Here is a 14,153-nt window from a genome sequence, read left to right as displayed (position 1 = left end):
CGAGCTTGACGGAGGCACGCTGCCTGGCACGGAGCTAAGCTTACACAACGAGCGACAGGTCGCATTGTAGGCTACACTCGTTAGCCGGCAGCTGCGCAGACTAGTGAAGTGAAGTGAATGCGAGACGGAGTGAGTGAGTGAGTGAGTGAGTGAGGGAGGGGGGAGAGAGAGAGAATGTTTACTGATGCTGCGGCTGCTTTTTGAGAGATTATACTGGACCCCTGTTCTTCACACTATTCGGTGCTATACTATTCGGTTTTAAAAACTATACGGCCGAAAACCGAAAATGCATTTTTAGCCATTTTCGGCCGAAAATTTTCGGTGCCGAATATTCGGCCTCATCTCTAATCAGGGTCTCTCTCGCACGCACGCACGCACGCACGCACGCACAACGCACACACACACACACACACACACACACACACACACACACACACACACACCCCCCTTCTGTGCAACATTCTCATAGATTTCCATTTTAGATAATGTCCTTGAGTGAAATGCTGTTCCTCGGTTAGAACATGACCTACAGTACATGTCAGATACAGTATGTGCCCCATCGTACTACTTATCGGATCACATTCAAATGAGCCAAATCTATATGTCTATATAGCCAAAATCTCTATCATAGCCAGCATCTTCTGTATGCTAAACGGTAGAGAGCTAACGGCTTTGAATAGGAAAACCAAAATGTCAATCAGATAACATGCAATCTGCCAATATAGCCTACTGCATTATCAAAGACTCAGACGGGAGCAGGCTGGTCCTCATCTACAAACGGAGCAGGCCTTTATCCATCCCCTCATCTCTGACAGCTTCATGCCCTGATTCAAGTATGTGCTTTCTAAGAGGGAAAACGGATTCACCATACGGTACGGTACCATGTTTATGTAGTATTAGATTTAAAACGCTTCCTATAGCCTAATTGTATATTATTCTTACAGTCCTACAGGGGGATATTCTTATAGATAGCTCTTCATGCTCTTGCACTCATATTCACTAGAGTTACACCATGACTGACTGTTTATGATGTCCTTCTGCAATGATGTAATAGTCCTCTTGTGTTACTTTGTTTTCACTTCCTGGCTGCATGTTTATCTACCCCACCAGGGGGAGGTGTCCTGTACCAGTATTTCTGCCAGGGTTAGATACAATTGAGATAAGGAAAAAGACGCTGATGCGTTATTTTGGCACCACGGCTATGCGCCATGACACTTTCTGTGGCAAAACTCGCACCGGAAGTTCGATGAATAACATTGGAGTCTATGAGAGCCGGCTGGACAGCTCATGAACAAAAAAACTATTCTGAACGATATGGACCTTTATAAAATACTCGTCTCAGGAATATAAAAGAAAAAATGGCACACATTGTTTTCTGCTGTGTTGCTTTTCGGTGTGTGCGATGTAAGAACATTATAGAGGCATCTAAAGAGCACAAAGTACGTTTCTGAACTAGCTAGTATCACGAGACTCCACCATTCCCTGTCTGGAATCCAAATCTTGCGATAGCTCCGAGACAGAAACGATATCTGCCGCTGTTTAGCTGCCTCAATAACATTATGTACATGCACATCGAAAAGCAAGTGATTGTAAAAATACCTATGACGTGTCTTCTTTTATATTCTTGGAGCGATATATATATATATATAACAAAGGTCGCAATCATTCTGAATATTTTTTTTTGTTCATGACCTGGCTCTCGTAGACTCCAGTGTTATTCATCGAACTTCCGGTGCGAATTCTGCTACCAAAAGTGTCATGGCGCATAGCCGTGGACACTGAGCGTCTTTTCCCTATCTCTTGTTTCTAGTGCCAGGGTGAAGGGTGAAGGACAGGTCCAGAGATTATGTTTTTGCCCTGTCTGTCTGTCTGTCTGTCTGTCTCTCTGTCTGTCTGTCTGTCTGTCTGTCTGTCTGTCTGTCTGTCTTGTCTGTCTCTCTCTCTGGCCTCTGGCCTGCTCACAGATCTGTCACCACTTACAGATCCGTCACTGGTGCATCCTCCATGGCAGCCTGTCTGTTCCCTCTCTGGCCTGAAGGCAGTAGAACACAAACAGATTTGACAAGGTTATCTGCTGGTTGTGTCGCTTTCTTGTATTTATGCAAATTAATTCCTCACCCGCACACACTTCTTTGGGTGTTTCTCAACAAAGCAGATGAAAACCAGAATATAAATTTCCATCCGTCACCCGGGGCTAAAATTGTAGTCATGATGGAAGGCCATGAAGAGCCACATTATTTAAATGCAAACATCATCACAGGAATGTATCTTTCTAAGCAGAGGCCTAGGCTTGATAAGCACAGTAGTCTGTCAACGACCATAACCAGTTTGTTATTTTTTTCTTACATTTTAAGTAGACAATGTTATTTTTACCCCTTTTTCTCCTCAAATTAGTCATTATGGCAATTAATTCCTCCCACTGCTTGCTTGTTCTACCTTACTGGCTCATTTGCCAGTGAGGAGCCCCCCTCCAGGAGCATGTAGAACCTTCCATTCATCCTCCCAGAGTCATCCTACGCTACTTTGTGACGGCCCAGCCCATAGGAATAAATGCAGCAAAAATTATCACCCTCGCCGCCTTGGCATCCCTCCCCCAACACAGGCCAATTGTGTCATATAGGCGCTCGGCAAGCCAGATTCACAGGGGTGGATTTGAACCCCTACACTTAACCCATAAGCGCCCAGTCACCCACAAGCACAGAGTTGAATAAACCTAGTATTCTAATAGATCATTTAGATGATCAACAATATTTGAACTTATATCATGTCTGGTTAGTCATGCAACAAAATGCTTCAACTAATGACATGGAAATGTATCTTGTGATTAGGACTGTGCTTGTGCTCTGTGCTTGCTGACTTAATTTGGTTTCTTAACATCTGAGTTGGATTGTTTGTTTGTACAGTACCATTCGGTCTCTTATCAAAATGTTTGCATTTTTAAATTTGTCATGGTAGTTACAGTATGTTGCCCTCTCATTCTTATACTCTCTCTCTCCCTCTCTCTCTCTCTCTCTCTCTCTCTCTCTCTCTCTCTCTCTCTCTCTCTCTCTTTCTCTCTCTCTCTTTCTCTCTCACTTTCAGCAGAAAAAGAAAAGTCTACTTTGCACCGTGGCAGTTTTTCTGAAGCTTTTGTCTTTTTCTTCTTCCAGCAAATATCGTGAGATGAGCAGTACACCAGTATTCATCTGAGTAACACCAAGCAAAGCAATTACACCGCAGGGTTATTGTTACAGACTCACAGCATGGTGGCCACAAAGTCAGTTAATAATGTTTGGGGATTCTAATCTGAAACGAAACAAGCTGTGAAACGGGAACAAGCTGTGAAACTGCCAAGCGTCAATCACGACGATGGACCAGAGACGTTGAAGATCTGCAAAACAACTTTCTAGTCGAGTTATGTTTTTAATCCCATAAATTAAATGAGGTAGAACTGTATCCTCTAAATTGGGGATAGAGTGCCAGCAAGCCGCTGCCACCTAACAAGCTCATTTACTCATTAAATGGGTCTGCATTTCAAAAAAAGCTCACCGTTCTGGCATAATTGTCCTCATTCATTTAGCCTCACTCCTTCTGGCTGAGTTCTGAAGACTGCATTTTGCACAAGAACAGAGAATCTATTAGGCAGATGAAACAATTCACCATGGAAATTCACTGTAGGCCAGAGAATGAATGAACATCCATCCGTCTCTTGTGCGTTTTCCATGCATATTGAATACAAAGTTAGAAACATTTTTTTTTTAAATGCAGAAAAAAGGACTACTATTTTCTAAGGTTAGACAGACAGTGTCTCTATATCCGTCTCTCTCACTCGCTCGCTTTCTCTGTCTGTCTGTCTCTCCCCCTCCCTCTGTCTCTCTCTCTCTCCCCCCTCACTCTGGACACAAGTCTAAGACCCTGACATCCACCGTCCAGCCCTCCACCTGTCAGCCCTGCAGGAAGTCCTGTCTCCCTGCTGGGATGTACGCTGGGATGGAGCCCATTAGAATCCCTCCTGGGAACTTTGAGTTTGATGAGGCTCGCCACAGTGTATTTCCGTACCTGCCTTGCCAATAACTTCAGGCTTATAAGCTTGTATTTATTGGCAGGGCAATGAATACGTGCCGTGAAGCCATATTCATAGATGGCCAGGCTTCACCCATGCTGCTGATTCACAAAGCAAGCTCAGCGAGATGCTGTTTGCATTCATTTTTAGCCAGTCTTGCGTAAGAGAGAATTCCCTTCCGGTCCTACTGTTTAGTATCGGGGACTCTTGAGTCAGATTTTTACATATTAGTTCTGTGCCGGTGTTGTGCACAGACAATAGCTAGATCTACAAGCTCACAACGTGTTGCACTGCAACACATTGTAAGCTTGTGGATCGGCTGTTTTCGGTGTGTGCCACTGCGTGCATTGCAATATTAAGGCTTTAGTGCTCCTGTCTGTCGGTGTTGTCTCTACAGTAGGTGCAGGAATACAGCTCTGATAGAAGTGATAAATGCATGCACTCATCTGACCCCTCTATGGAAATGGAGTCATGAAAGTGAATGAAGGAAATATTCCTCTAGCAGTGCTTCACCAACCCATGCATGTTCATGAGGAGACTAAAGGTTAGAAAATTAAGTTTGCAAAAAGAGCAGAGGAATGAGAGAATTGGAACAAAGACAAAAATTAATACCCGCAACACACACACACACACACACACACACACACACACACACACACACACACACACACACACACACACACACACACACACACACACACACACATGCAAGTACACATACAGTCCTGTCTACATTTAAGCAGTTCATTTTCTAGTACCCTGTCAGATGTGATGTACTGTATATATAAGTCTATAGGCATAGACTTATGCCTATGCCTTAAGCCTACAATCTTTCCCATACAACAATCGGTTGGGCGGTTCTGGAGTCTGGACAACTGGATCTCTGGGAGTATCGGTCGGATCAGTGGTTCTGGACAACTGGATGGAGATTTCGCATTTATAGGATGTTTATTATATTATAGACATGGGATCATGGACGGTAAAACAATATGGACAGTGGAAAGCCATTGGTTTCTATGCTGTGAAAATGACGCTTTTTTGGCCCTTGTACGGGTGCCGCCATCAGTGTAGAAATCAACGTTCATTGGTAGAAATGGTACCATCTCGAATGCTATTGGCTGCCAACGGTCACGTGCAACTGCAGGGATGCTTGGGAGAATGTGGTGTTGAGCTTGCCGAAAATAAAGCACTCGAAGAAGAACCATCACATGCCTATGATCACAAGCCCCTCCTACAGCCCCTACTTTGACATAAATTATAACTTGAATTGGACCAAATTTTCATAAGACACATATCATGGTGATTGAAACGAGGCTTTAAATTTTGTATTTATGACAATGTTTATTAAGGTAAGAAAATCAAATGTAAAAGTTCTGGGGAAATGAATGGAATCCTATGGACAACATGTTGCTTCTGGTACCAGAACAGCACAACTAGCGGCCAATCACTTTTAATTCCCTGTTGCTTCATTCCGGACAACTTTCCCCCTGCATGGGGTTACCATCAAGAGCAATGATACCATTGAATCTAAATTAATCTAAATATGACCCATAACTTTCATATATGAACAGTTCAGTTGAAACAAAAATAAAGAAAGAAAACACCTGGAATACTCCCTATAGTGCAGCAGTTACACTTAAATCACTGCACAATTTGTACACTCAATTTGGATGAAAACCCAAGAGACTCACCATCATTAGTACTCTATTTAGTATTATTAAGAACAAAAACATCACACCTAGTGTGAAGTGAGCGGTGCTATTTACGAGTTAATTTCATCGAGCGTCCCGCTAGCCAATCACAGCGCTTCCTGCGAAGCTTGGCCAGTGGGACCCTGTGTGTACAACAAACTTTGAGCCGTTTGTGCCAAGATGTAGGGTTAGGGTTAGGGTTAGGGTTAGGGTTATAGGCCAGATATAGGCCATGCTTCAGTTTACTTGAGTCCCGGACAAGCCCCGGACAAAATCCAATTCAAATGAATCAAAAAAGTACAAGCTAAAATATACAAACAAAAATAAACAACAATAACAATAAAACAAAAAATATAGGCTAAATAAAACAAACACAGAGGTGTGTTTTAAGAGTATCTCTGACTTGTTTTAATCTGAACTAGCCTTTAACAGTATAGCCTATTGGGTCAATTACCACAACAGCCATGATCTCTCTCTCTCTCTCTCTCTCTCTCTCTCTCTCTCTCTCTCTCTCTCTCTCTCTCTCTCTCTCTCTCTCTCCCCCTGACATAGCTAGATGTATACAGTACGTAGATGTTTATTATTAATTTTCTGCGCAAATATTCACTCTTGTGTACAGTACGTGTAAACAATATGTAACAAAAGAAAAATCTTGAATCTTGATAAAGTTATTCACTCAAACAAAGTTAGATCTGTGTCTCCTGTCTCCAGAGCTCGGCGTAGGTTCTGCCAGAACAGTCCAGTGTGCTGGCCAGTCAGGGGCCAGCTCAGGTAGGTGTGTCTCTTCACCAGCCTCCTCATGCGATAGTAGGGAGACAACCGCTGCACTGGGATGTCCTCCAGAAACACCAGGATCAACACGTCCTTCTTTTCATCAAACAGACGGTAGCTATAGACACGAGGAGAGGAGAAGAACTTTATTGTGTAGTTGTATATGGTACACAAGACTTTGTTAATAGTAACCAAGAGCCACAGGCCAGAGAGCTTATTTTCAACCCCTCAGTCGACATGTATCCCTTGTGACTGGTAGCTTGTCTTCTGGACAGAAATAATGGTCTTGTAAGGTGACGTAACATTAACAGCCATCATCAGGCAGATACACTCAAGAGGTTTCACACATGCGCATTACTATGCGGTTGTATACGGCTGTGTGTCATACACTGACGTGACAATTTATTTATTTTATTTATCAGGGACAAAGCACATTAATCAACACGTCAGCTTTAACCTCAGTGTAAATTGATTTTGTTTTTGTCATATTTTAGTAATCTGAAAGTTTTTTTGACTAAATGTACAGTTGATTTAGCAAAAAATAATTTTAGCAGGCCTTGATGGCGTCGTAATGGCTGATTTTACATTTGGTTGCATGCTGAAAACATATTTCAAATTTTCAGAACACCCTATAGTGCAACCAAACATAACATGTATTTTAGTTCTACTGCATCTCTTCTCCACTAGTCCCTACTAACATTTTAGTCTAGTTTATATTTGTTGACGAAATATATCGTAAATATATATAGTCTCAGTTTTGGTCTATCTTTCGAGATCGGAAGCAGACTTGTTATACCATTGAATTAACAGCTGCTCTCCCTATTGTTTTGGGAAAAGAATTGTAATCAAATGTAACAATGAGCTGCCAACCTCTGGCCACAACCCTGTGCCAGAGTTTATTGCATTTGAATAACTGGAGCTCAAGGTGAGAAATAACTCTCCTTTGTTTGTGTTGGAGACGGGCAACTACCACCATTATAATATTTCACTCCCTGCCTCTGACTGACTCCATCTCTTTCCATGGACTTCAAGATGAATCACTTTCATTTTAAAACTAGGATTCTTTTAACTCGACATTCTTTTTTTTAGACTTGATATATTGTATGACAGAAGAAATGAGGCATTGACATTAATACTACATGATTATATGAGAGATGGACTTCACTTCACACAGTCAGCTGATGTGAGTTATAGAAAAAATATCCAGGTCCACACAAGTCACAAAAATATGTAGCTCTGCTCCACATGATCAGCTCCAGCAAGCATGCCAGATCAGTAGGTAAGCTGAGCTCTCTCTGTGTGTGTGTGTGTGTGTGTGTGTGTGTGTGTGTGTGTGTGTGTGTGTGTGTGTGTGTGTGTGTGTGTGTGTGTGTGTGTGTGTGTGTGTGTGTGTGTGTGTGTGTGTGTGTGTGTGTGTGGTGATATCTCTCTCTCTCTCTCTCTCTCTCTCTCTCTCTCTCTCTCTCTCTTACACATGCATGTACTGTAGCACCACACACGATCTCGCACGCACACGTCATCGTTTTTCACAGCAACTTTCAAGTCTAGACAGATCCACTGAATCTTTTTTTTTTTTTTATATATTTATCCGTTTGCAAAAAGCGTACAAAATTTCCATTTGCGTGTGGCTGAAAGCCCCAAACACACACAAAAATGTGCGTTAAGAAAAATATCCATATTCATGTAGTCAGCACCTAATCTGACTTGACGTATGCCATTATAGGCCTATTCACATTTGATGTATGCATTATATTCACATTACACAGTAGTTTCAGTTCTGGATTTTTAGGCAAATATTTGAAGATTCTGCACTTAACATGTTTTGACCACAATCCTCTACTGTAAAGCATTTTCAACTTCATCATTCAACATTACAGTTGGGGGATTCAAACCTGAGTGTACTTGCGACAAAAGAGAACGGCCTAATTTAATATCATGAGGGAGGAGTGGAATGTACAGAGCCCCGGAGTGGCCATTGAGAGAGGATTTCTTTTTAAATAAACTTAACTCGTGGCCATGCACAAGATACTGTAGTATCGCGTGGCCATGGAATGCATTCCTTGTGCACACTTGTGAGTGCCACAGAGCAAACATTGCATAAAAGTGACATTTCTGAGGGCGGCTACTATTATAGGAGCTAACTTCAGAGATTCTGCCCCCACCTGGCCATCTGGAACTCTCTAGAGCACCATTCACTCTCCAAGTAATGATGGCTGATCACACAGATGGTCTTTCTGCTTCCATAGATGGCATCTGTAATGTTCTCTATGATGGGTTTACCTGGAAATAAACCGTACAAACAATATTCAAACCAGGTTCAAAACTATTTCACATCAGAGACAGACAGACAGACAGACAGACAGACAGACAGACAGACAGACAGACAGACAGACAGACAGACAGACAGACAGACAGACAGACAGACAGACAGACAGACAACATAATAAAATTCTATCATAATATTGCCACTAAAGATAAAAGATACAATTCTGACAAAGACACAGATTTAGATAAAAACATAGGAGAAAGCTTGTACCTGGTTCGAAATCTCGGTGGTGAAGACAGAGTCTCCAACCTTGCTCTGCTTCCAGCACTGGAAGCATTTCTCTGTAAACCCAGAGCTCATCGTGAACGTTGTAGGAGATGAAGGCATCATAGCGCTGAGGAGACCCTCTCTTTCTTCTACTGGCATCGTAAAGGAAGGCCAGGAAGAGGTAGTAGGCATAGAGAAGATACAACCTCAGGAAGTGGTAGGTGAAGGTTGTGAGCAGAGTCAGCACAATCACAGAGGAGAATGAAATGTAGCAGAAGAAGCTAGCGTCCATCCAACAAGAATGGATGTCAAAGTCCAGAAACCTGGTTCCTTTTATGGACAAAGGAGAGGCACAAATGTATCTCTGAGCACCAACTACCTGTATGTGGTTATTGTTCAGCACCCACTGCTGAAAGTCAGAATTAGAGCAAACGCAAGCGAAAGCATTGTCACTGATATTGACATTCCTGAGAGCAGGGAGATAACGGAACACAGAGGCATTGATCACCGTCAACTCATTCTGACTCAGGTCCAACCACGAGACTTGCGTCAGGTTGGCTAGGGTTAGAAAATCTAGGGACTTCAGTTTATTTTTGGAGAGATTGAGAACTTCCAGCTTTGGTGTGTTTTTAAATGTGCGGTATGTAAAAGGAGAAGTGGATTGTACATTGCATTGAATTTTAAGGCTCTTCAGGCTCTGCAGTAATGGTAACTCGTGGGGAAGTGAAGATGTCATGTTGATGTCAACATGAAGAATTAGACTGAGCGTTTCAAGTTCATCCAGTCCTTCAAAAGTGGTGCTGTCCCACTGCTCCAATTTATTTGATTCCACGTCTAAGTGTTTGAGTGATTTCAGACTTTTAAAATCCCCTCTCATGAGTTCTTTAAATTCATTCCTATTTAAATCCAAGAATTCTAGTTTTTGTAGATCAATCTTGAATGCATTGCCAAATGTCTGAATGGAATTGTCATACATAGTTAAAACCTTTAAGTCCACAAGATATTGGAAAACACACTGTTTGAGTGCAGTGATGTGATTCTTATCTAAATGAAGGTGTGTGAGTCTGGTTAAATTTAAGAAGTCTAAGCAGCTTAACTCCTTAATATTATTGTGACGCAGGTTTAGCATTTGAAGCATTACAAGTTTCTTAACATCGTCTGGCACTTTGGAAAGTCGGTTGAAGGCCAAGTTCAGGTGACTCAGTTGCTTCATTTGTTTTATTGAATCCTCAGCCAGTTTGGTCAGGCCATTGTGTGATAGATCCACGCTGCTTAGCTGAGTACAAGGTAGCAGCTTTTCACTTAGATAGTCAATTCTATTATACTGTAGGTTGAGTGTCCTCAGTGTGGATATTTTGCAGGCAGTACTTAAAATACCTCTGTGAATCCACGTCTCCATATACGACAGCTGTAGGTACTCTAGTGAATCGAGACTCTGTAGAGACTTTGTTAAGTTGTTAAAATACATATAGGAATCGGAAAAATACACCTTGGTTATATTCCTGAGAAGATGCTTGTCTGGGATGTCCCACTCCCATCCAGTAGTGTTACAGCAGTGTGTCAGGTCGAGTGCCTCAAGATGTGGAAATACAGCCGTTGTGATGCTAAACCTTTTTATCGAAAATGAATACACTCTCAGCTCCCTGAGCTCAGAGGACATGTTCAATGGCAGATCTTTTGTCTGAAAATACTCTAACTCGGAAATTGAGATGTTCAGCACCTGTAAGCGTGGTAGTTGTATGATAGTGATGATATCTGTAATGTGATGTATCTGGTTATAGATCAGATTTAGTTCCTGCAAACTGGGGAGTAACTGGAAGGCAACAGGGTTTATGAAATGGATCATGTTATAATCCAAACGCAGTCGCAAGAGATTAGACAGCCCTTGAAACATATTGTCTGTCAGTGTGTCAAGTTTGTTATGTTGCATATGGAGATCTTCAAGTTCCATCAAATGGATAAATGCCCCGTCATCTACATGAGTTATTTTATTAAAACCCAGTTCCAAATATCTGAGGTTTGACATATAATAAAAATCTGTCCTGTTTATCCTTTCAATGCGATTTTTCTGGAGTGTTAAAGATATAACCTCCTCTCTAGGAATGTCATCTGGTATGCTACTGAGTTTCTGACGTTCACAATCTACTGAAACACCAGCAGTGACATTTTCAGAGTAAATAATAGTGCAGTCTTTCAGCAAGTAAGCCAGCATGGGACTAAGAGGAAGCATGCACAGCAGAAATAAGAAGTGGAAGCAATGCCAACATCCTGTTCGTGGCATCGTTGCTGTCTTCCAGGGTCAACCGTGGCCGTGGGTACTTTGGGTGGAGTAGTTCTGCAGTAAAACAGTTAAAAGTACACATCTTTAACTCTACATAGATTCTCAGTCTTTATGCCACATATATTGTTTCCTCTAAAGTTGTGGTTTTCAATCAGTGGTCCGGGGACCACCAGTGGTCCTTGAGGGAGTTCCAGGTGGTCCCCAGCTAAATGATGGACAGTTGGTAACCAAATGGACCCTTATAGATTTTTAACTCTTGAGAGTGTAAAATGAAACCAAATGGACCTGTACGTTTCATTTTACACTAAACATTCCTTGGGCAAAAAACTATGGTTCAGTGATGAGTCATCCCTTTTCACAGTTTTGTGAGAGCCGTTTTTAGCCAAAGGAATGTTTTTCGTGCAAAACAAATGCTTGCATTGGATTCTGAATCATGAAAAACACCTAGTTTGACCCCTCACATGCTACTTAAAGCAGATTCATTTTGTTTGTTCGGTGGTCACACCACTCCTATTTGGAGCTGTGTGTGTATGCGTGTCTGTATGTAGCCTGCAATACCTCTACTGATCACACGCACGCACGCACGCACGCACGCAGCCTCCACCACTCAGTTCACACAGGTGTGATTTTTGTATTATTTTCTTGTAGTATAGTAAAGTTAATGGGACACAAACTTTCAGCAGCTTTTTATGAGGTTTCCCCTGGGAGTTGATTTTCAAACTTTTAGTACATACAGATGTGCCATTTCAAAACCTCACACGTTCTGCACATTGGTAAGATGGCAGAAAATGTAGATTGTAGATCAGCTATTTTTGCTCGTTTCTGCAAAATAAGCTCTGTTCTCCATACAAAAATGTAAAGTAAAACAGGGAAAGAAACCAGTGAAAAAAAATACATTTGCAGGACAATTTCAGGAAAAGAGCAGTAAATACTGAAGATTTGAAACGGCACATGTGTATCATTACACACATTTCAAAACACATTGGTGAAGACATTTCTTGGTAACCATTTAGTTCACAGATTTGTCAAATATCTGATAAAATGCCCTACTGTATATGAAAACCTCTTCCCTTAAATCCAGCCTTAAGGAAAGCTTAAGGGAAGCTTCCCTTATCAAAACACGTGATTTCCATAGGGAATGAGTCCCCCCAGGTTTTTGATAAGGGATAGAAATTAAATGTGTGTCGGCGGCCCTAGTACTCTGTGCTAGGGTTGTTCACATTATATTAAATGTGTTGATCAGACAGCCTCTAGGCTTGATAGTCAATTGTTATCATAGTTTATTTGAAGCACTATATTGTTTTCTTTGCACTGAACATGGCAAGCATTTACCCAGTTGTTTGTTGAATAGGGTTCATGCCATTTACTCTGATCTGGCACCTGCAAGTTGTGCTGGATAACAGTGCATGCTAAATGCCATATTAAATACCCGATTCTGGATAAGCGGTTGAAGATGGATGGATGGATGGATGAAACCGTAAATTCTAATTCAGTTACTTTGGACAGACTTGCCCAATGTCATTCTCATCCTGTTGGGACTCACCTGAGGCTGAGAGGCTGAAATATAAATCAAACGTAGAAAAATACTGCATAAAAGTTTGTACATTCAAACTGAAGCTTTCAGATGACACGAAAAGGCTCTCCAAAGATATAAGAAATTGTTCTTACATTATGAACCACGTAACATACACTACCCTATACCTACATTATATTACCACTCCAACTATTACCTCCCTATACAGTGCCATCCTTCCTGTACCTACAGTATTTTCTTCTCACCTCTCACCTGCCATCCTAACCTGCTGAGAAGTTGCATCAGTTCTACAGTGTGCATTAACATCAAGATATTTAGAAAATATATGATATAATTGTCTTTGGGGTTGCGTCTTTAATCCAAATTGAACAATACTCTAGACTAGACTAGGTGTAAGCCAAGATGGCCCATATGGCTCTGTATGATATAATATTGGAGCTATGAGCCATATGAGCCACAAGCCGTGGCTTGGCTCACAAAGTATAGGCTTATTCGTCTGCTTTATCCTTATTCTCAGATAAAAGCTTAGCCTCTTTACGTTATACGTTTCAGTGAGTTCAGTTCTGTGCAAGGGGTTTTCTTTTGAGCCCTTTCATTGGTTTACTTAACAAACTTTCAAGATATAATACACAGTCCCAGCCGAATAGTAGTTTACAACAGTGGTTCTCAACCTGTGGGTCGTCGGGACCCCAAAAATGTAATTTAAATGACAATTTAAGGACTTTAAAAACCTTTTTAGTACCCCCCCCCCCCCAAAAAAAAGACCATTACTGCATCAAATGTAATCACTATACTATAAAAACTGGTAAAACATTGTCCAAATTGTCAAATAATATTAGAAATAGGCAAACATTATGAAAATAGCCGATCTACAAGCTCACAACGGCTTGCATTGTGAGACGTTGAGTATTTTCACAATACTTATATCTGTGGAACCGAGTCAAATAAAATGTAATGTCTCAACAAGTTTCAAAGTGCTTGTCTGGGTGGGGGGTCCCCAGTTCAAATATGATTATTTCGGGGGTCATGACCTGAAAGGGTTGAGAACCACTGGTTTACAAGATTATTTTCAAATCACCATGAAAATGACCTTCTTCCATTCCCTGAAGAAGGCTGTGCTGGCCGCTATATGCGTGGGTTGTCCCCGTTTTTGACTTCAATTATGAACTAGCCACTTCAATAAAGGATTTTTAAACTTTTTTCACCAGAAGAGTGCCTTAATTGGTTTCTTTTTCCTTAGTTGCAAGTTTCAGTTTTCATTTTTTTTTCTTTTTTGAATTTCCGAGCACCCAGACCTTTTC

The 14,153-nt window shown here is 41.4% G+C and overlaps 1 protein-coding gene across 1 annotated transcript; it reads right to left on the bottom strand.

Moving 5' to 3' along the window:
• Positions 1-6,405: 6,405 nt before the first annotated feature.
• Positions 6,406-13,111, bottom strand: LOC308308849 (toll-like receptor 13; the record flags this gene model as incomplete). Its single annotated transcript, XM_080754301.1, has 4 exons — positions 6,406-6,622; positions 8,667-8,784; positions 9,041-9,189; positions 13,098-13,111. 4 exons carry the CDS (start codon positions 13,109-13,111, stop codon positions 6,406-6,408), a joined length of 498 nt encoding a protein of 165 aa, XP_080610427.1.
• Between the last annotated feature and the right edge of the window lie 1,042 nt (positions 13,112-14,153).

This window comes from Nannobrachium achirus (assembly GCF_963921795.1).
Source record: "Nannobrachium achirus genome assembly, chromosome: 23".
NCBI lineage: Eukaryota > Metazoa > Chordata > Actinopteri > Myctophiformes > Myctophidae > Nannobrachium > Nannobrachium achirus.
The sequence above is the reverse complement of the archived record's forward strand: the minus strand, read 5'-3'. Positions and strand labels throughout refer to the sequence as shown.